At 39.5% G+C, this 23,843-nt stretch overlaps 1 protein-coding gene across 2 annotated transcripts; it reads right to left on the bottom strand.

Moving 5' to 3' along the window:
- Positions 1 to 132: 132 nt before the first annotated feature.
- LOC111862647 (DDB1- and CUL4-associated factor 8) lies at positions 133 to 23,767 on the bottom strand. 2 transcript variants are annotated; one of them, XM_023848176.2, is made up of 10 exons: positions 23,668 to 23,767; positions 21,891 to 22,721; positions 17,349 to 17,607; positions 15,895 to 16,130; positions 13,582 to 13,753; positions 11,605 to 11,770; positions 9,256 to 9,386; positions 8,346 to 8,465; positions 5,269 to 5,385; positions 133 to 1,623 (listed from the first exon to the last, which is right to left on the bottom strand). In XM_023848176.2, the coding sequence occupies exons 2-10, from the start codon at positions 22,622 to 22,624 to the stop codon at positions 1,438 to 1,440; spliced, it is 2,121 nt and encodes a 706-aa protein (XP_023703944.1). In that variant the 5' UTR covers positions 22,625 to 22,721; positions 23,668 to 23,767; the 3' UTR covers positions 133 to 1,437. The 2 variants fall into 2 exon arrangements, with proteins under 2 accessions (XP_023703944.1, XP_023703945.1); XM_023848177.1 differs by having other exon boundaries at positions 133 to 1,620.
- Positions 23,768 to 23,843: the final 76 nt, after the last annotated feature.

Below are 23,843 nucleotides of genomic sequence, written 5' to 3'. Positions count from 1 at the left end.
CAACTGTTTCTAAAATATGGCTTCATTTCGGTCTGGCTAACTGAAAGCTTGAGCTGATCATCCTAGATGTGTATGAACAATTAGGCCCATCAATTATATCTGTGGGACTGGAATTCCTATATAAACACTGTCTGCTATCATAGGCATTCTTTATTTGCATTCACATCTATGTTATATTCCAATGTACACGTTCTTAGCTTGAGATTTACAGTTTCTTCCTGCAAAATACATGACAGCATTACTTAAACCTGCTAAGTTTCTGTGTATATTACAAAATAGGATTTTCTTATGCATGGTTATTTTATACTTTCTTTTAAAATTAATTTTAAAATATTGGGACTTCACCTCGCAGTATAGGAAGTACAGCATGCACTTTTCAACATCCATTTGTGAACATTCGTTTGAAAGTCACCAAAATACAAGGAACAGACCTCTCTCCATCACTGTCCAATAAATACGTGTGTGTGTGTGTGTGTGAGGCATGTTCTGATCTATGTGACATGCGATAGGGTTCATATTGCCGCAGTTTTGTGAGACCTGAGGTTCCCAATGTAGTGACTATGAAGATTCCTTATCTTCTGGTATGTGACACCATGTTGTCTTGTAGATAATTACCGATGATATGGAGGACTGTGCTATCCGCATCCTCAGGAAAGGGGAGCATGGAAGAAAGGTATGGACATACACAGAGGGAGTACTGGGGCTGGTACCACTTTCTTGTGCTCGGTTACTCTCCTGCCTTGAATTTGGAGGCAGTGTTTATCCGAAAAACCGGTAATGATCTACCAGACTACACAGAATCACATCCTGGAAAGAAGGAGTCTTGCTGTTGTTTTCTTAGTGTTGGTATAAGAGTGAAGAAACATTCCCTGTCTACACTTATGGAAAATAACTTCATGTTAGAGTCACTATGAAATTTGTTAAATTTCTTTCTTTCTTTTATCTGAATCACTAGAATTATATTCTACTTTTAATCTCCTCCTATGTAATATACTTTTTTCAATTCTTTAATGTTAGAGTTTGTTAACACAACAATTTCTTTGGGGAGTAAAACACATCGCACACTTTCTAACATTTGGTATAAATAAATGTCCTTCTTATAGAACCATCACAGTTTTATGTTCAATTTGGAAAGTCTATTTCCAGAGAATTATTACAAACAGATCTCTGAAACACATTTAAAGATCTTATTTTTTTGCCAATGAAGGAGGCCCTATGCTACTTTTCAGAACTGGAAGAGAATTTAATTCACAAAGAATTCTGTGAAATCTTGAACAGTGGACTGTTTAGAAACTAGGCAACTGCAGTTTTTTTCTCCATCAGATGCTATGTTATGCGTACTGGCTGACCTGAACAGCAATGTTAGAACAAACTAAACAACATAATTATTACAAACATCCCTCAATAAATAAGGACACCCTCACAAGAGCAGATACCTTAGGATGGGGAGCACTGGACACGCTGTGCTCCATCCTCACTATCCGAGCTGGAGCTCTCACTAGTAGTTGTGTCCTGATCAGGAGCTGAAGCAGCTGTCCTTAGTCCTCCAGCACTGCTGCCACGGGAGGCACGACTAAATGGAGGTACAGAGGACCAGCCGGGCGAGTTCTGATTCTGCGACTGCTTAAATGAAAATCATATGCAGTGTATGAGCATGGAACATAAACTGATGAAAGACCATGAATATCATTTCCAAATTGTCCACTTCAAACAAAAGTACTTAAATCTTAATAATAATAATAATACTAATATTATTTTTCAAGTGGGACGAGGTTGAGTCCCACGACACTTAGGCTATAAATGGTGCACTGTACCGGCTCCTGATGACAGAAGAGAGAGACAGAGCATCTGGTGGAATGAGAACTGGCAAGGGAAACTGAAGCACTCGGAGCAAACCTGCTACAAATTTCACATGAACTGAAGTGGGACTGAATGCCATTATACAGTCATCCCCCACTAACTGATGATTTGATTCATCTGCACTTCCACAACATGGCCAAATACCCAAACAATCATTTCTCCACAGTCAACAGATGATCGCCAATGCACTGATGCATACCTAAAAAGTTCAGTGATGCTGGCCAACAATTCTAGTAGGGAGGTACTGCGATCTTATTAATGCTCACCGTTTTTCATCATATTTTGCAACTTTCTGAACAAAATTAGTGAAATTACGTGCCCTACAATGGAAAGCAAATCAAATGTTAAAATTGCGGCCATTATCCAACAAATTCCCAACTGACATTTCATGGAACCAATTAGTGTTGATTAATGGGGGATGACTTGTGAGAAGCCAGTCACTAACCATCTGAGCTATGGCATGGTCCCTACAAATAATAAGCCACATTACCTGTATTGTAGCATGTGGACCTGTTACTAACTAATGATTGCAAACAACAGATCCCTAACAAGCACCACTGGGAAGGTGTTCTCTATGCAGTCTGTGTGACACTGTGATGCAACAATTGTTGGAAAATGGTGTTTTCTATATGGTCCACTCCAAGGCTGTATCACTTAACTAACTGAGTTCAGTGCAGTTCAGTAGAGTGGAGTGAGAGAGTGAGTGAGTGAGTGAGTGTTTCAGTTAGAGGACTGCTGTGGTTAGAAGCTGGTAGCTGAGGCACAGGGATAATTCGAGAACCCAAGGTAAGGGGAATGTCTGCTACTGGAAGCCACTACCAGGCAACAACTGTGAAGACAGCAGACTGAGAAGACTTAGTACATGCTCTAGTGAATTGTTGAGTGTGTGAATTAATGATGGCGCTATAGTTACTGGTAGTTATAACCTGTAAGTGCTCAATAAATCCAATTACCAATCCAAACCGTGTTTATAGCCACACTCCAACATGTGTCACTATTTTGACATATTTATGAACTGCAAAGGACATGGAATGGGTAGTGGACTAATTTAAGGTACTGAGCAAACCAAAGAGCCTATACATAATTAAAATTTCTCTTCAGTATTGTTTAACACCTACTGTGAAGTGAACCTATGCCTTCCATGTTGGCAGACTATCACTGTCTTCATCTGTCAGCTAGGTGTGAAGGTGTCATTACACATCACCCAAAATGTTGGTTCCTATCTACCAAACTACTCAACACCACATACCAAGTGACTGTAATGTAAATAACGACCACTGTGAGGACTTCAAATCCTATAATTACTTTTCTGGGATAAGCCATTTGTTAGAAACTCTTAGAATTAAGTTTGGGTTTCATACGAAACAGGTACTGGACTAATATGCACACAAATTGAATTCGCCATACATCTTTTAGCAGACAGCTCAAAAAGTTTTGTGAAGACATGACATGTAGTTTCTGAGATGAAATCTGGATGTACAGACATTATGCATTCATTTTATACACTTCTGCAAAGAAAGCATTAAAGTGTAAAATGTTGCAAGAAACAAAATAAGACTAGGGGATCTAGACTTCTTCACTCACCCACAAAATACTTCCATGATTTGTGTCAGTGAATATTAACAGTATTTCTCTAAATACAAATTTAGTATTAGGTATTATTTACAACGTAAAAAGTGCCTTATGTGGAGATTATATCCATCTGTCTGTGTATCTGTGACCCGATTTCAGTGTCTAAGCAACTGGACAAATTTTCTTAAGATCTGATATGGGAAACTCTAAAAGTTGACAGGCAGTTCTGGTTTTGAGACTTACTGACCTGCAATGCAGCAGTTCACTACATGTAAGACCACAAATGGACTTTTCATTTGTATCATAAACTCTCGATTCTGGTGAATTTCAATACAACAGATAATGGTGTAATATTAGTCTACCATTTTTTATTTTTAGTCATACTGACTTATATCGAAACCCACTTTATTAAGTCCATAAAGTGGGCAGCCAAAAACGGAAAGGACAGATGCAAATGTGGACAGAGTGTGGATCTTGGTGCGCTCAGATCAAAGATTAGGTGTGAGACTAACAGAAGAACTGAATATGAATAGGGAAATAGCGTGAGAGATTATTATGGATGATTTGGGAATGGGACAAATTTCTGCAAAACTGGTGCCTGAGATCTTGACAGATGACCGGAAAGATCAGCTTCACATTTTATACAATGCAGAGATGTTTGATAGGATCATTACCAGTGATGAAATGTGGTGTTTTCAATGCAACCCAGAAACGAAATACCAGAGCATGCAATGGAAAAAATAGAATTCACCTTTGTCAAAAAAAAAAAAAAATACAAAAAAAAAAAAAAAAAAAAAAAAAAAAAAAAAAAAAAAAAAAAAAAGCACACATCTCACCTGCAATTCAAGACCATGCTTGTGTGTTTCTTCAATCACAAGGAGATAAGATCACTATGAATTCATTGCACAGGATAAAGAGTGAATCATCAGGGTTATCTGGAAATGCTGACAAGGTTATGGGAATCTGTTCAGAGGAAAGAACCGAACTCTTGCCTTACGAGTGGATTCTCCACCATGACAGTGCCCCTGTGCATGACGCGTTAAAGAGTTTGTGAGTTCCTGGCTAAGAAATCCATTATAAAAATGGACCATCCACCTTATTCACCTGACTGGTAGATAATAGTGCTAAGGTTAAGAACATATGGACCTATAACTCTCTATTCCATGTCTTCATAGCATGGTGCTTAATTAAGAAGTGAGGCAATTTTACCTTCACCTTTAAAGAATGCCACTGGAAATTTTGTGTACTGCATTACAAAGTACATACTGTTCCCAATTTTGTCTGTACTGAGACAGTCTGAAGGGTACACAGTAACGCAGTTGGTTGACGTACTATGCTGCAGGCCGGAAGGTCACAGGTTTGACTTCTGATGAGGTCACTGGATTTTTTCAGTTGACCTAATCCTTCCAGCCGCACTATCACACTGGGGTTGACTCAGCCTCTAACAGAAATGAGCACCAGGAATCTTCCTGGGGAGTAAAGAGTGGTCAGTGTGTAAGGCTGACAACCTCATCGCCATCTGTGAGAGGACTGTCTAGAAAATGTGGGAGCCTTGAAGGCTCACAACCCTATGGGCCTCCACGGCCTGTCACAGGGTAGCTTTTAGCTTTGTTTACCTTACTCTGACAGTCAATAATTAAATTGAGGCAGAACTCAAATCTGATTGATAACACCAGATATACCTGAACTCCTTTTAGGAAGATCAGCACATCATCATTCACATGAAGTGACTGGTATTAACGCCCAAGCTAATCCCTATGAAAATGTGCTTAAGAACTACTGTTACACATAAAACAGCCAGCAGTAGTAACACACTGCAGCTTAAAGATTCTTTACCCTCCTACGCTCAGTCCGTCGAATGTGTCGCCAAAGAATCCACAGCATCTGACCATCAAAAGCATCAGGATCTCGCTGGCGGTCATCTTCACGGCCCTTGTAATTAGAAACCACAGCCTGAAACAGGAGTTAGTTGTGTAACTGACAGGTTCTCTCCCTTTGTTCTGCTGAGCCTCTGCAATGCGCCTGTAGCACTAAATGTGTGACATACAGAAACATCTCAAACTGTCTTCATCTAGTGTGTCCCAGAAATAAGTGCAGAAAATTTGAGGACTAGTACTATGGCCCAAAATAATAAAAACGTTTACATAACGAACCAGAGCTATTCAAAGGTGTTCCAGCAACAGTAGGATTAGAACTGTAGTTACAAAAGCAGCATATGCCAGGGACACTTTTGAAGGAAAATGGAGCCTTAAGTGGATGCCTCTCATCACTACCGCCTTCTCCATTCAGAAATGAAGCACACAACCTCTTGGTGTTCCCTGCAATTAAGTTGCAAAAGTAGCAATACCCCATGAGTAAACGTCTTGTCTGTCCAACGTTAAGAACAAAAAGAGTTCTGTTCAAGAAACAACCCATGACTTGACTAAAAATGTAGTTTTACATTCTAGTGACTGGCGGTAACAACTATTGTTAGGGTTACAGTAGATGTTCAGAGTGTTGGCCTTGCACTGCCACACAAGCTACAGTCTGACAATGCTTGCACTGATGGATGTGCTGCATACTGAAGAACAGCAATTCTGAACATGCTACAACAGCTCCTCTGGAGTACCCAGTGCTGAAGCATACATCTTCCTTCTTTTTTTTTATGATGTCCCCAAAGGAAAAAATCAAAGGGATTTAGGTCTGGTGACTGACTTGACTGGGATACTGGTTCCTACCTTCCTATCCATCACCCAGTGTACGCAGTCTCAAACTTAAGTGGCTTGGGACAATACCATGCATAAACTACATGTTTTGTTAAATATCCAGTGGGCACAGTATCCAATAACTCTGACAATGTGTTCCAAAAGATGTCAGTAATAATATATTGCAGCATCCTGTTGCAACAAACTGCACTGATTCACCGTCTTACGCGGCCATAAACTACATAAAGACATTACATTAAAGTACACAGTATTACAAATATGTGTAACCACAGCTTGATGTATTTAAGATTATTCCATATTACTCAAAAGTCTCTAATAATTTTTCAGCTCTGAATTCATGTATAATCTTAATTCTGAACTGATGTATTTACTTTTAACTCTTAAATTCATGCGGTTTATTTAATAACATTTCCAATATCTCAAGATTATATAGAGTTGAGTGACAGAAAGATATATAAGTAGTGGAAGGAAGTGGTTGTGACATAATTAGAGAGATTATCCCAGCACTTGCCTAAAAGACTAAGAAAAACTACAACAAATGTCAGGATTATGGTATCCCAGCCAAGATTCAAACCAGGCACCTTCCGAATTCAAGCCAGAAGTGCAGCCTACTTGTTTGATTAAATCCATGTGACAATCTCTCATTCTGGAAATGACAAAATAATTTTTTGGCCTCTTTCCTTATATGGAAAAAGTAAAAATTGGCTTATGAGGTCATCTTGTGTTGCTTGTGTGTCTGCAAAAGTATCCACTCCCCTAACAACTTCAGAATGCCCAAACCAATCTTTATGAAACCTGGTATGTATTATGATGCCACCTGGGGCCATCACAATGGCATACTTCGTGAATCTCTCCCATCACTAACACCAACACTGCAGCCTCTCATCTTGCTGAGGTAATAACTTTAATTTTTTTTAATGCCTCAACCGATCATCATGAAAACTGGTCTGTATATCGTCTCAACTGTGTACTTCAAAACACTTTCTATCAGTATTACCAATACTGAAGGCTCCCGAACTGCTGAGGTAAGAAACCTCAATATTACTTGAATACCTGAATTGATCATCATGAAACTTCATATGAGTACTGCTGCATACGAGGCACATTCAACAATATGGCTCAAAATACTTCCCTTCAGCAATATCGAGATAATGGCCCTGCTGAAATTTGATGTGGAAGCCATAAGTCTGATATTGTCTGAACACTCATTTCATGGATGTAACACCCACTACAGTCCTTTCATACTGTGAAAAATTAAGCTATAAAAATACAGTAAACATAAATTTACATTCCCAAAACACTAAAAGACTATGCCTTCACAACTGAAAAGAATTTAATTAAATACTTATGTAATGGTACATACTGTAATACCTGTTACCAAGGAACTGTGTAATCATGATTTAGAGAGAATGCCACGCAGCCATATAGGAGCCAATGAAACTGTAGTGGATAAGCAAGAGCATAAGACAGTTTCTGTGGCGTTTTGTGGTTTGATATCCAACAACTTCACCACTTTAAATTATATTATTACATGTGCAATTCATTTCATATAAAAATCAAGTTCGTGATATTGTTTTATTTACTTAATTATGCATAGATACTGAAGTGTTTTTTCTACTTGTACAAATACTGAAATTGTAGTGACAGGAAAGTAGGTGATTAGTTCTTCAGGGAACCTCTTGTTCAACTTTGAATTTACATCATAATCTTTAGTTTGGCAGATAAAATGTTTTTCTTTCTCTGCTTTTTAATCTTTCATCCTTGACATGTTTCAGTCTTAGAGACCATCTTCAGAAGGAAACATGTCAAGGATGAAAGATTAAAAAGGAGAGAGAAAAAACATTTTATCAGTCACAGTGGACAGAGTCGATTAAACTTCTGTAATATTGGTAGTGTGAGAAACCAGGATGAACCAACTCAACTTTAACTTGGCATTCTTGTCATAATTTTTAAACTTCAATCACAGGCACCAAAACGAATAAAATAAAAGAAAAAAAAAACAGTCAATATAGGTGACATGTTGAAAGTCACACTTTCACTTTGAAGTTCTGGCTGTGAAATGTTGACACAATTATTTTTGTAACATAGAAGTATGTGGAGGTTATGAAAATTGCCAAATCTGAACCAAGTGGAATTTGAAATCATTGTTGAATAAAACTTTATTAAAGACAGCAGAGTTGGTCAAGTTTTTGTAACCTAAGTACTTACAGATCTGAGACCGGCCATAGCAGGTTCCTGCTCACAGGAAGGCACCCATATTTTGACATCATCATCTAGACCGCTCGTTGCTAAGACAGGGATCTGAGGGTGTGGTTCCAAGCAGTTCACCTGTAACAAACATTCCTTCTCTGTGTTTATTCACTATAACATTCTGATAAACCACAAACATATTTAGTTCCACGGTGCTTCCTCATTATGGTTGGATGCGACCATAGAATTCAAGATATGGACCACAAATTCACCCCTATAGAGATCTGAGATATATATCAAACTTTTTTAAACAAAATATAATATGACAAATTCAGACAAAAAAAATTAAGAAATTATATACTTAAAAAAATATGGAAAACATACATGCATACACCAGTGATGTAGTAGGATATGTAGCTGGCCAACGGCTACTCTATGTGTTTGTATGAGTGTGGTCGAGGGATGGCTTCTAATGTGGTTGGTATTCCAATCTTATGCATTTCAGATTGCAGAGTGTGTGTTGGTTTTAAGTAAAAGTCATATTTGGGAACATAAAATCAATTTTTTTTTAATTCGCTAGTGGGGGGTGGAGTCCATCTGGGTTCACGCAGCATGGTGCCCACTGATTGGCCTATTGTACCTGCACAGGGTGATTATGATGATGAAGAATTTTGGTGGACTGAAGATTGGCAGAGGAAATCAAAGTACTTAGAGAAAACCCGCCCCAACACCACTTTGTCCACCACAAATCCCACTTGACCAAACCCGGGATCGAAACTGGGCCACCGCAGTGGGAAGCCGGCGACTATCCGCTTGAGCTATGGCGCAGCCTTGAGCAAACGATATGTTTCTAGTGTTCAAATTTGAGAGATCATTCAGGGACACAAAGGCAGCTGAATGACCAAATGAGATGCCTTATTGTTCTTACCACGCCATTCTCATCTCCCAGCATCCACTGCACGATGGATTCTGTCCCTTTGTCCCAGAAATATATGTTGCCACAGTCCGATCCGGAGACGATGTACTCACTCTTGGGACCGAAGAAGCTGATTCCTTTCACTGAAACAACATAACCATGCAAATAGAGCAAATTATAAAGGGTTCTGAAAATGGTGTATAACACTCAGAAATACTGGGTTTTTGGACTTTGTCCATCCTCTGGTATTCTAAAACCTACAGAACACACCCTCAGATGAGAAGGGAGACACCTACTTGTTGGGTCCCTTAAAAAAAAGCTAACCTCATTCAGCGGACAACCCATGTAAGGTCAAAGTCACATTGCAACTGATGGTCAGCCAGTCAGTAATTCTTGGTGTCATGACCATATTTTACTGTCTCAGATTTGAAACTTCCCTTTTCATCGCCTCCTACAACTCGCAGGGTCATGGTGGAGGTATTCAATCCCGCCTCCACATGGGTGTCTACTGTAGTCATCCCATGTCAGTTTATCTACAGCTTTATAAACACCTGAGACCAGACTTTGTCAAAGGGAGATAACAAACAAATCTGTAATAAGAACTGTGATAACGCATTCACGGACCTGAAACTAAGATAGAAAGCAAGGTGAAAATTTTATGCAACAAACTTAGCCAACAAACCAAGTCCATGAAAACCACTGCATAAGATTACACAATTTTTGGAAACCATTCTGCACCTACCACTAGTATCATCTGTGGAGTAAAAATTCTGTGAGTTGGCAACCTCATAGCTGATAAGGGGGATCCAGATGGGAGAAGTGGCCAAACTGGGTTGGCTGATAGGATTTGTTAAGCATATTGTATGGGCCGATTCCTTGTATTTCCTATACCTGCTGTTACTTTCAATTTCCAAAATCCTAGCTTCATCCCTGCCTACCCTATGACCCTCTTCATAGGCATCTTGGGCTAATTTTGACTTCTCTAGAAGACCCTCTTTGAGACTGTGCCCATGTTCATGGATTTGCGTGGCTACAGGTGTGCCTGTTTTGCCAATGCAGCTTCTGCTACATTCACAGGGAATACCGTAGATGCACTGTGCCGTCTGTTGCGGATCTCTTTCTGGCCTGGTTTTCATGAGTGAACTCCTAAGAATGTGTTTAGTTTTGTATATTGTCCCAATGTTATATCGATTCCTTATAAATTTGAATTTCTGTGAAACACCTTTCACATACAGGACAAAAGACTTTTCACCCGTATTTGGATGACTGTTTCCCTTGGAATTAATGACCGAGTCAATGAAAACTTGGTGTTAACCGTTGACCTGAAGATCACATCTCAGGCTACTAATTTCATTAAACAGATCTTGTTGTTCTTAGCATATGGTGGAAGCTCTATTGCGAAGATTCTGAATTAGACCCCTTCTTACATGGGGCGGATTATTAGATTTTAAGTTGAGATATCAGCCAGGGTGGACAAGTTTTCTGTAAATTTTGGTGGACAGTGTCGTCCCTTTCCTGATGACCAGGACATCCAGAAAAGAAATCACTGTCAGACCCTATTTCCATAGTGAACTGGATGGATGGCCTTAAACTAGTGAGGTGGTTGAGGAAATTCTGTGACCACTCTGGACCATGAGGCCAGACCACAAATGTGTTCTCAGCATACCAGAACTACAGTGATGATTTGTGCTGTGCCCAGTCAAGAGGCAATTTCTCAAAATGCTCCATGAAGATGTTACTCACGATGGGTGATAAAGGGCTTCCCTTAACCGTGCCATCTTTCTGATGGAAGAAATTATCATCCACCTGAAAATATGTTACTCTCAAACAAACTTCCAGCAGTCTGATAATGGCTCTGACCCGCAAGACAGACCGTTCCACTGTGTCAGTGTTATGGAGCGAATTTCTGATGACTTGTACGGCTTCATCGACTGGTACATTAGTCAAAAGCCAATGAGAGTGTCCAGAGATTGAAGGTTTAGACTTCAAGAAGTATATGAAGTGGCCCAAATTCTTTATGAAGGATTCTGATTTTCCAGCATGAGGACTCAGTATCTTATGGAGAAAACCAGCCAGGGCGTAACTGGAGGAACCAATAGAACTCACTACAAGCCTCACAGGAATGTCAGGTTTGCGAATCTTGGGAAGACCATATAGACGTGGAGTTCTGCTGTGGTATGGGTTCAGCAGTATGGGTTCAGAAGAGCAGTTCTGTGTTCAGAAAGGCGTTGCTGTACTCTTCTCTCAACCTTAGCTGTAGGATCTTTGGGCAAGGGTTCACAAGCCCCCCAGACTCTAGCAAAGTGTTCTCTGTATCGTGTACCACAGTGATCAGATAAATATAATTAATAATGAAGGTACCTGTAGCATTGTTCCTATGACCTTCAAATCGATGTATGAAATCGGAACCATCAGGATGTCTTGTATCAAAAAGGTAAATATCTTCATCATTGTATGAGCCAAGAATTTCTGTTCCATCATAATTGAACACAGCACATGTGACATGAGTGAAAGTGCCTGAGTTTGTCTGTAAGCAAAACAAGAAAGGTGAGTGAGGTATAAGCAGAAGGAACAGCTGTCCCAGTGACCTGTCATGGCGTGACAAAAATATGATGACAACTGTTAACAAACATTACATTCAAGAGTTACCATATTTGTTTGTCACATGTCTCAACACAGAACATGGCCAAAATCATAAAAGAATGTAAGATTAGATAACTTCATAGTAGCATAAATTATTTCTGTTAAATAATTAACCAACCAACCCACTAGCCAAGTCGCTCAGCTTGTGAGGAAATTCCTTGCCATTTACAGAATCCAAAGACTATGACACAGCTCAGGCAACAAGTCACTGGTTTCTCACTGTGGAGTCCTTGGCTCAAGCCCAGGTGATTTCACATGAGACTCACGGTGGACAAGTGGACTGGAACAGTTTACTTCAGAGTTTCTGCAGTTTTTCCCTGCTAATCATTATTCTACCACTGTTCCACATCTATCTATCACTGCTTCCCAAGACATGCCATAGCACACTGTAATGTCCTTAGTCTCTAAGTTGCAGGCTTCACCTCTGACCCAGCACATGACTAATTACAGAGCAAGGAAATTAGTTATGGAAGGAAAAGGTTCATTACTGTGTTTACAAGAGCCCACTGACAGGTACTATCTTAAGTCAGATAAATTCATTTCCCAATCTTTCAAGATCCACTGAGCAAAGCTGAAACAATGAAATCACATCTCTGAGTATGACTACTGCTACTTGTTGCCTAGAATTTACTTCGTGTCACTCTGCAGCAGACATGTCAATGTATAGCAGATGCCTCTCTTATTTATTTTTGCATGCTCATGTAGGAAGCACATATAAAGTATAGTGGCTTTTGTAAGAACAGTTTGCTATTGTCAACTCAGTGTACTGCAGAAAGCATCTTTCTGTTCATTTGAAAACAGACACCATGCTACACTATCTAAGACACTGTAAGACACACAGCAATTGGTTTTGGTCTCATTCCATTCCCTGTTCTAGCAAATAACTGCATGCCTTATTATTATTATTATTATTAGAGGGGGTGGGTTTCCCCATGCACTTAGACCAGTTATTGGTCCACTGTGTGTCCCCCTTTAATTTCTACTGTCGCCATACCCTACCGGTACTGGTGCGTGCTATCAGCCCCGTTCAGCCAACGAGGTTGGCCGTCAGTACCTGATATTTCTCCCATCTACCAGAGGCATTGGAAACTACTTGGGCAGGAAATTGTTGCCTAATTTTGCTCAGAGGTCTCCTAGAGACATGAGGATCTTTTATGTGCCGTAAATCTGCAACACAGTACCCATGGCTTAAAGTCCTTCCCGGAGGACTTGTTCCCTGAATCTTTCCCCCCTTAAAAATTCCACAACCTCTGCCGGGTTTCAACCCACATACCTTGAGTCATGAGGTGAGAACATTAACCCTAGACTACGGAGGCTGCAACTGCATGCCTTACTTTTTCATCTGCTGATGATGTAGCTACTTTTGATAACTGCAGTTACATGCATGAAACAGAAGCTGACTGCAAGAACTGCTATGTAGTAGGAGGGAGTTTCAGTGCCAATGGCTGAAGCCACAATCTGTATGACTTAACTACAAGTGGTAAATTTGTATCAATTCATATATAAAGGTAGAAAATTGTGGAATAATAACGCAGAAAATATTACGTGCCTCCATGGAAAATTTAACTGTCTGGGTGATCTCGCATGTGGGATATACAGACCCTTGGTTAAGACTATCTGCCTACACAGAAAAAGGTAATAGGTATAAGACTGGTTGTGATTACCGCATCAAAATTTTTCATGAAGAAAACTTACCAGATGCTTAGGGCAAAACCTTTTGAGCTGAGTGTTGTCAGACACCTTCCTTTTATCATAAATACGTATATAATTGTCTCGGCCACTAACACAAAACTCATTGTTATTTAGAGGATTCATATGAATGCTGTACAATGGTATCTTCCTTTCACCATCTTTTACATAAAGAAGCCTGAAACAAAAAGACAACTGAAGTACTTTAAGAACATCTCAATTACCACAAATATGTAAACCAGTTATTGTAATAGAGGATCTGTGAAGAACCAAGTACAGTGAAACCCCTACATGTAGGTATGCATAAGTCTCAAATTTTTGATACCAAATTGAGAACAACATTTTTATCTCAGTTCAAATGATGATTTCTCAGTCTCCAATGTCAAGAAATTTCATGACTGCTTTTGCTTCCAGCAATGGTACATAATCTGTGTGATCCATCAGAACTCTAATGATTGGCAATGACAGAATAAATCAATCAGTCAACAAACTGTTTCTCTTATTGTCCTTGGTGAAAAAGGATGTAACCTTAGAAATGATTTGTTTTAAAATATTGTTAGATAAAATTCGTCACTGAAAAAGGATCTGACAACAAAAAGGGACAAATAATAGTAAACTTTTGTGCCTTGTCAAAATTGGCTGGTGATATGTATATTGTGATTATACTCAACAATCTGACACTTTCTGCTCTTGTCCTAAATTGAAAGTCATTCTTCCACATCCCTACCTCCTGATATTCCCATGTGCAGTATTTTCCTGCTTATGGTGTGCCATGATCCCATTCATAAATCCCATATAAATGTATGTATCTACTGCTTGTAGTGTTCCTATTTTAGTGGTTTCCTACTTATCATAATGCCCAGAAATTTTATCACTTTCCCAGTGGTGTCCCAGTACACCTGCCAAGAAAGCAGTGACAATTATTCCACTTCAGGACCATGAACGTGAGACAACTCCTAATTAAAAAACCCACAATTTATAAGATCCGCTACTCATGTGGCAAGGTGTACATCAGCCAAAGGGCCGCCAGATATCCACCAGGATTTCAGAATGCATCAGAGAAACCAGACTGTAGAATTGTTGATCAGCAGTAGCTAAACATTCAGCAGAGTCAAAACACAGCACCAACTGACAGCCACTGAAATAGCAGTACACCCCCATAACTTTAATGGTGAAGATGGATGCACACGGATTAAAGTCTGGCTTTAACTCGTCTCCACCAAACCCACCATCGAATGCTCTTCACCAAGCAATCACTGAAGTACCTTCCTGTTCATGTTAGGTGAAAACATAAAAACTGATGACAGAAGGGAAAGGGGAAATTCTTCCATCACCTTGCATCCTAAGCATGGAATTACTGAAACATTCTTCCTGCTTATCTCATGGCCACCTAGTTACCAGAGCTGTTTTTGTTAATTATGCAGCTGCTGAAATGTTTTTCCTCCTCATCTTGGGGCCATCTAGTTACCAGAGCTGTTTTCATTAATTATGCAGCTGCTGAAATGTTTTTCCTCATCTCGGGGCCACCTAGTTACCAGAGCTATTTTCGTTAATTATGCAGCTGCTGAAACGTTTTTCCTCCTTATCTCAAGACCACCAAGTTACCAGAGCTGTTTTCATTAATTATGCAGCTGCTGAAATGTTTTTCCTCATCTCGGGGCCACCTAGTTACCAGAGCTATTTTCGTTAATTATGCAGCTGCTGAAACGTTTTTCCTCCTTATCTCAAGACCACCAAGTTACCAGAGCTGTTTTCATTAATTATGCAGCTGCTGAAATGTTTTTCCTCATCTCGGGGCCACCTAGTTACCAGAGCTATTTTCGTTAATTATGCAGCTGCTGAAACGTTTTTCCTCCTTATCTCAAGACCACCAAGTTACCAGAGCTGTTTTCATTAATTATGCAGCTGCTGAAACATTTTTCATCACCTCCTTTCACTCACCACATGGATGCTCCCAACTGGTTAGCATCCCGCTCCTCTGCTTGTCTACCCATGGCTTCACCTCTGACACACTGACTAATGCAAGAGCTACATGAGAGCTAGTAAAACCTCTCCAAATTCATTAACCCTGAAGATGGTAACTGCAAGGCTTGCCAAAACGTTGGCAAATCTTCAAAATTCAATGTGGACTAGTCATGGAAGCCACAGCCACAAAGTGACAGGTGCATTTTCTTGTTATGAACAAGATTTGAAGTTTTGGCACAGATTCCACAAAATCATGCACAATATCATATCACATATTACAAACTTGTCCTCAAGAGGAAGTAGGAACAGATTTACATAAGATTTTAAGGTGTATAAAGGAGCAAGATTATGTACTTCTCTGGTTTTGTTTCGCGAACATCAACACTCATGACTAGTGCATCTTCGCCTGAGCTCAGAAACACGTGGGGTGTTTCCTGCTGTATGGCCAATTTATGAGCTGGTCCCCGATGCTGAGCTAAGCGACGGGTTGAATGGCAGACACCCATTGAGGACAATTCTGCCAGACGGATTTGTCCATCACGTCCACATGACACAATATGAGTGTCTCCAGTTAAGGGAAGAAACCTGGCCTGAAAAAAATGTTCATACCTAAGTACATCCATTTTCCTTGCGATTTAAAAGCAGTGTATTCTAATGCTATTAGAGTAATTACTCTGAATACTGTAAAGTTTACTATACACAGTACTACCATATCAGAGACACCAGCATCCACCTGAATTTACTACGAAATGTTCCATAAACCTCCAAAATTCTAAAATGCCAGTTTAAAACTTCATTCAAGCAGTTCTGGAATGAACTTACAATACCCACTTTCCCTGAAATGCTTCAATGAATACAGTGAGGTTAGCAAGATTTATGAAGTAATAACTACATAATTAGTAATCCACTCCAGATCACAATTTCCAATAGTGCAGAATAAGACCACAATAAATCTGTCAGATATAACTTTAAAATTCTACACCATTGTCATGCTTGCGTTACATATAATAAATGTTTAAAATGGATTCGCATGTAAATTTAACATTTACTGAAAAAAAAAAAAAAAAAAAAAAGAGGAGGCTGGGTGGGTACCACTGCATTACAAAATTTAATCTGCTTAGCTTTATTTGTTACCACCATGAAAACTGCATACATTATTTATATATCAGAGTAACATGCTGTCTCAACCTTCATGGCAGAAAAGTAAACTGCTGGTGTCAGAAAATGGAAACAGGTCAAGAACCAATTGCAGGAGCAAACCACTGTAAAATTAAATTCTGTAGCAATAAAAGTGGCCACTCTTTACAGTGCCATAGGATTTCACTCTATATTGCTCTTAGCCCTAGTTCTCATCCTCCCTTTCACATATCACTGATCTCAGAACCTCACATGGCTTACTGTTCCAGGCAGCAGGTTTCTCCAGACCACATCTTCATATCCCACGGCTCTGAGGTCATTTCTTTTAATGCTTTCTCTATTTTGAGAAAATAAAAGTAACATCATGAGATCACCTTGCTGTATCTATGTCTGTATGTGCATTCCCCACCTATTGTTGCTAGGCAACAGCTCAATAAACACGTTCACAGATCAAAGAATACAAGCGAAACAATAGAAGAATTGTTGGATGCATTTTTCCCCATGAGGTCCATGTCGTATCAAAGGAAAGTAGGCACTTAGTTCTCCCAGCACTTCTTGCAATATTACCCTTCCTTCCCCACCTCATCATCTTATTCATTAAGTCACACAAAGAATGAAAACACCCTCAGCATCTCTACCAATATCACAAACAGTGCATGCCATAAACTGACCTGAAATACATTACTCCTATGACCACTGTCATAGAAAACTAGGAACTTGCCAAGCGCCCAGTCCCACACAACAATGCTGAGATCATCAGAGCCACTTGCAAGCAGAGTGCCTGAATTGTTGAAGTGGAGAGCATTCACACAGCCATGATGAGCCTCCAGCTTGTACATCAATTCCAAACGCTGGACCGAATGCAGAGACCCATAGCAGCGCTGCTGGAACAGTTCTGCACCTTGGCAACGGCCACTCACGCCTTTCTGCCTGAAGACAGAAATCATTCCATTCATTAACCTTCTTACTTCTATCAAGAGGTACCTCTGGGTCAAGACAGTGTGGCAGTACATGAAGGCCAAAGCCACTAAAATAACAGATGAACAAGGCAGTTCAAGTGGTAACGCTTATGACATCTGAGACATGCCTGGTTTGAATTGCAGCTTGCACCTGTAACTCAGGGTGCTCATGCTTCTCCTCAGTCCCTACTGGTGAATGGCAGGTAAGCACTTCAATCAGACCAATCACTCTCTTCAACATCCTTTCTAATTCATGATTCCCTCATCAACCTAACATTTGATGCTGTATTTCTGAACAGAGAGATGGTGGGGTTAGAACAACACTAATCATGCAGACATAGTTTTAGGCAACTAAAAATATTAACAATGTATTCACTATACATTAAAGAAACCATCTTATATGCAAAAGAAAAGGGTAACTGCACTGTAAATTAACCAAAATAGTATTTCTATTGTTATATTTCCTATATGTCAATATTTATTATCATTATTGTAATTTCTACAATATACAACTCAGATGGGCATATCCTGTACAAATGTATTTTGATCTCCAGGATGAGTAAAAATGAATGAACAGCATTGTTACATAAATTGCAAATAAATATGAACTGAAAGACAACATGTGTAGCATTGTTTCTATCATTAGTTTATTTGATAATGTCTCTTCATGCTGAGATTACACAGCAGTAAATGGGGGGGGACTGAATGTGGAAAGATAAATCAGGAATTTTGTGCTTTTTAGAGCAGGTGAACAGGTGACACCACACTTGGATAGATGGTTAGTGATGCTGCAGAAGAACACACGGTTTTCTCCCAACCTGAAAATGGGAGAACCATATTTCTCGAAAGTGCTGATACCTACCTACCAGAATCATGACTCGTGGTACGCGGGTTCAAATACCCGGCAGAGGTCATCGAATTTTTAAGGGCGGAAAAATTCAGGGAAAAAGCCCTCCGGGAGGGACTTTAAGCTGTGTGTCCCGTGTCGTAACTTTACGGCATGTAAAAGAACCTCATATCCCCAAAGGGGATCACTGAGCCAAATTCCATGACGTTTCCCGCCCAACAATAGTCTCTAAGGCCTCCGATAGATGGGGGAAGCATTATAGACACCACTAAGCAAGTGGCCAAACTCGCTTGCTCGGCGGGACTGATGGTACGCACCATTTATCGGTAGGGTATAGAGACTGGTAGAATATCATAGAGGGAAGCACAATAGATCAAACTGGTCGCGGTGCATGGGGAAGCCCACCCTCTCTAAATAATAATAATAATAATAATAATAATAATAATAATAATACCTATGTCACAAAAAAAAAAACTGTGGTTTTAGCCTGCAAGTGAACTACACCGACCAAGCGACTGCTGCCTGTCTGCAAAATTAGTGCCAACTTTATCTGATAGAGGGTGTCGCGTGGTCAGGGCAATGAATCCCCACGGTTGTTAATTTAGGTTTTCTAGAACAGAGTCATTATTTCCTTGAATTAGCTCCTCAACTATCCTCACAAGGCTGAGTGAACCCCGTTCCAGACCCACTACTTCTCAGAAAATCTGGTAGCACCAGGAATCGAACCCAGACCTCTGGATCTGTAGCCAGGAACTCTGACTACTAGACCACAGAGGTGGTCAGTCATAAACCTAAAAAAATTGCAGTACAAATCAATTGGAAGAACTGCAGAAACAGTCATGACTGTTTTCAACCTAACATTTGCCTAGAGGGACTAAGAAAAACAATCGAACACCTCAGTCAAGAAAGGTTCAGATCTGTGAGTCTGTCAATATATTACAGCTGTGATAACCATCATGTTACATTAGTAACATTATTCAGTAGTAAAACATGAAACTTGAGAGCAGACAAATGAGAGAAAATCTCCTAAGAAAACATGGAAAACACTGTAAATAAATCCCATTCCTCCAAGTCAACTTCCCCTAGTTCAAATTCCAGGTTGTTCTGTCTTAAGAAATTTTGGTTATTTCCATATTAATGAGTGAACGAAGTAACCTTAAAATTTATTGCCATGTTGTTGGCCATGTTACAACACGTGTAGCTGATATAATCATCAAACCACTTCCTGAAGTCTGTTCATGAGCACACCCACATATATAACAAACAGTTGTGATGAAGCAGAGGTGACAACTATTCGCAAATCAACTGCCAACATGCATGTTCACCTTCGTCTTTCCCTTTTCCTGGTACACTGCCAAAAACTCGAACACCAATGCATAGCTTCACTGAATACTTATCCTCATACAGGCACTCCTCAATTTATGCAATGGATGTGTTCCAAGAAACAAACACGATTTCCCCCTCCTCACCTCTCGACCCTCCTCTGCCACCCACATAACCATCCGCATCTTTGTCCCCACCTGTCCTGAGTGGCCAGCAAAGCAATTTGCATTGAAGTATGTGCTATTAAGTGACAATGCTCTGAATTAATCGAATGTATTAAAATTAATCACTGATCACAGTGGCTACATGGTCTAAGGCATGAACTGTCTTTGTTTGCTCGAACGCTGGGATTGTGGGTTCGAAACCTACTCAATGCATGGATGTCTGTGTGAGCAGTTATTCTGTGTTTGTGTTGTCCTGTGTGTAGGTAGAGGCAGAGGCCTTGTGACTGGCTGATCATTCATCCAAGGAGTCCTATCATCTGAGTAAAAAAAGATTATGAAACTGAAGAGGCTAGGGCCCAGAAAAGAGCTGTAGAGCTATTGACGAATGAATGGATGAATGAATTAAAATTAATCATTTTTGTAGCACTTGAATATAATGAGTACTTCACTTGCACTTGCTTGATAAAATTCCATACCTTAAAGAAATGATCTCTCTCGCTTGTGAAAAGCACATAACATGAACACATATGTAGTCAGATAAAACACTCACACAGACATAATCTGTCTCCTATTATTTATATAGACTAGTTGAAAATTCCTAGATTTTACCTTAGCCAGAGAAACTGTAGAGATGTAAGATTTCAGGTTTTCACGGCAGTGACTATGAAGAAAACAGTCTTCTGGGATGTGGCGCTGTGTAGATATTGTGTTAACCGACGTCCGGAGAAACGTATCGCCTTCATCTTCAGGGTAGAAGAAAAAAGAAAATCCGTGAGCAAGGAACCAGCGTGAGCAGGTGCTCTGTGCTCTTCTACCCTGAAGATGGAGTTGATACGTTCCTCCGAAACATCGGTTAACATAACATCTACATGGCGCCACATCCCAGAAGACTGCTTTCTTTAAACTGTAGAGATGTTCCCCTCACTACAACAGGTAACAGAGAAGTGTGTTTTGCTTAACCCTTCCCATGCAGCTGTAGTTCAGTATTTCATGGCACACCTTGCTAGTTAGGTGCTGACTTCTCACTGTAGTTAAACCCAGAAGAATTCATCAAAGATTCAGAGCGAATGAAGTGGCTCTGGAGCAGGGTTATCTCTAGCTTCTCTGGTTTTCTCCTGCTAATGTATTTCTTGAAGCCTTTCTAATATATAATGAATTCTTGCAGGGAACAGTATAAATATTATATTCAGTATGAATACCAACCTCAAGTTTGGCAGTTTATCAAAGGGGGGTATACTATCACGGAATTAGAGATTTTAATCATCTTCCACCTAACATAAAAAGCCTAAGCAATGAAGTGAGATTATTTAAACTGACCCCCAAAAGATTTCTTCTTTCTAATTCATTCTATTCCTTAGATGAATATGTTAATTGTACTTTTAACTAATATAATTATTATATCTGATTCTACACATAATAATCACATGTTTTTAATTATAATTATATGTATTTGTGACTTTGTTAATTATGTACTCAGATATTTTATGACTCTTTTATTGTTTATTTCTTGACAATTTCTATACCTATTGGTTTTGTAAATGAGTTAGGTTCTAGGGAGTGTGGATGATGATGATTAACTCCACAGGGCAGAATTCCTCTACAGAAGCCATCAGTCGCTCATATACTCAAGATTTTCCCCACATTTTATGGAACCCAAAAGGTTCCATGTTCACCAGAGGCTGATAGAAGCTTTTCACCTAATGATTTTTATGAATCTTTAAAACAATTAACTGCCTGTATCAGCCCCTATATTTGAACAGTGATGAAACCTGACTTCAACAACAACATGAACCTAATCTAAAGTAACATAACTAATGTGCGGCTCACATAATTCGCAATAGCTTTACCAAGTGAAACACATTTGGAAGAAAGGGCAGCAATATAAACAAGAAATAATGAACAAGAATAAAAATGACATACCTATTAACAACTTCTTGCATAACAAACCACTTATGTTTGGGTTTCTGCTTCAGTAAGACGCTGGGCGTGATTTCTTCTTCCTCAAGTTCAGTGTCTGAAAGTTCAGTCTTCCTCTCCTCACTACCAGCAGAATCCGACTCCTCACTTTCAGAGGCTCGTGAACGTTTCCTGCAGCTGTCTATACCTGGAGTTTCTAGACCGGCTGTTTCTTTACTAGACTCTTCAACTTCCACATCATCAGGAGCTGAACTGCTCTCCTGATGACCAGAATCGGGGCTACTCCTTCCTTCTCCTGGCTTTGGTGAATTGTGTACAGATTCAACAGTTGTACTTTCATCCTCATCATCAGAACTTCCCTTGCCTACACCTCTACCTTTCTTAATGCGATAATTTCTGCTTCTAATCTTCGACTTCAGTTTTGGAAAAAATGCAGTTCCATTTGCAGAACTACTACCATCTTCCTGAAGCCGCCCATTAACTGTCTTCTGCTTTTTAGATGCATCATCATCAGAACTGTTTTCAGATTTTTCCACAGATATACCACTGTCATCCTTCTTGATGTGTTGTTTAGTTCTTGTCTCTTCATTTCCTACAGCTTCGGCAACATTTACTTCCATTTTATCGCCAGATTCTCCAACTGGCTCTCCTGAAGTCAAGCTTCCAGCTATATTCTCTGTGGCCACTTTCTCACTGTCTGTATCCATTGTTTCATCTGATTTCGTGCTTGAAGCCATTTTTGATTAGTAAATATTAGACAAATTCTAATAAATTGTTATCTCAAATATTCTTTTGTGTTCGTTTCATAGTGATGTCCACTATTTGCCATTGGACCTAAAAGTTAGAAACACATACACCATCATTCAACTATATTAGCAAAAAAAAAGAAAATTTCCTTTCATTAGGAATATGCAGCTTCACTGCAATAAGGAATTATGAAAATTGTTGCTATACTGCAGTACAGAAATCCCTTGTTTAACATGGTTTTGATTGTACAAGTTCTATATTTAGATATCCAGTCTGCACAACACAAGTCATGCTTTATCCACAGGTCAAAGCTGAGGCCACAGAATATCTATGCCCTATGCCCTACACCCAGCTTCACAGCTATACCATGACTTTAACTGTAAGAACATCTGTGAGAGATGAAACAAATCCTTTTGTGGAAAAGTCTTAAATTCAAAGAGGGCTGGAAGGTTTATTTCTGCCTTGCAATGGAAAATGAAGAAGCCATTTGTTATGAGTGACTACTTAACACTACTGTCAGTCCCCAGCCAGTCCACTACTCAGAGAATGAAGTCTACCCTGACTCTGAACTTACAGATGTCCCTGAGGATAAATACAGCCAGTATCTATAAAGTACTAAGTTTAGGTACAGTGCAGCATGTACTTGCCTCATTATTACCATGTTACCCTAATTGGTACAACATATAATATATATAGGCCCTTTCTTATGGTCCATAAGTACATCCCAGTTTATTTTGAAACCTAGGCTTTTGTATACCCATGTTTCAGATGACTATTTCTCTTATTCCTGTAACAAGCACTTCTACAACACGACCTTAATATCCACTGTACGACTCAAGGACGCAACCTCCCCATTAAATAAGAGATAACTGTGTAGTGACACCAATCACCAGCATTCTCATATTTGCGTTTCACGTCAGACATGTTTTCATTCTTAAAATAGAAGCACATTAATTTGAATCAGGCGTAGAAAGCACCAAAATTCAGCATTTTTAACCTTTCAAAAGTACGCAGCTGACAACACACTGCATACCTGGCAAATTGTTCGCATCAGTCGTATTAAGTATATATTAGCTTATCCCTGACACTGTACACTGTCACAACATTAATTACTCTTTCGTTCCCTCTGGCTTTCGTTGTAATTTCTGAACAGCTGATTCAACACCATCTCTGGGTCAACCCAGGATTACCAACCCGACCAATAAACCG

Source organism: Cryptotermes secundus, unplaced genomic scaffold, assembly GCF_002891405.2.
Source record: "Cryptotermes secundus unplaced genomic scaffold, Csec_1.0 scaffold5, whole genome shotgun sequence".
Lineage (NCBI taxonomy): Eukaryota > Metazoa > Arthropoda > Insecta > Blattodea > Kalotermitidae > Cryptotermes > Cryptotermes secundus.
This window is presented reverse-complemented; position numbering and strand designations above follow the sequence as displayed.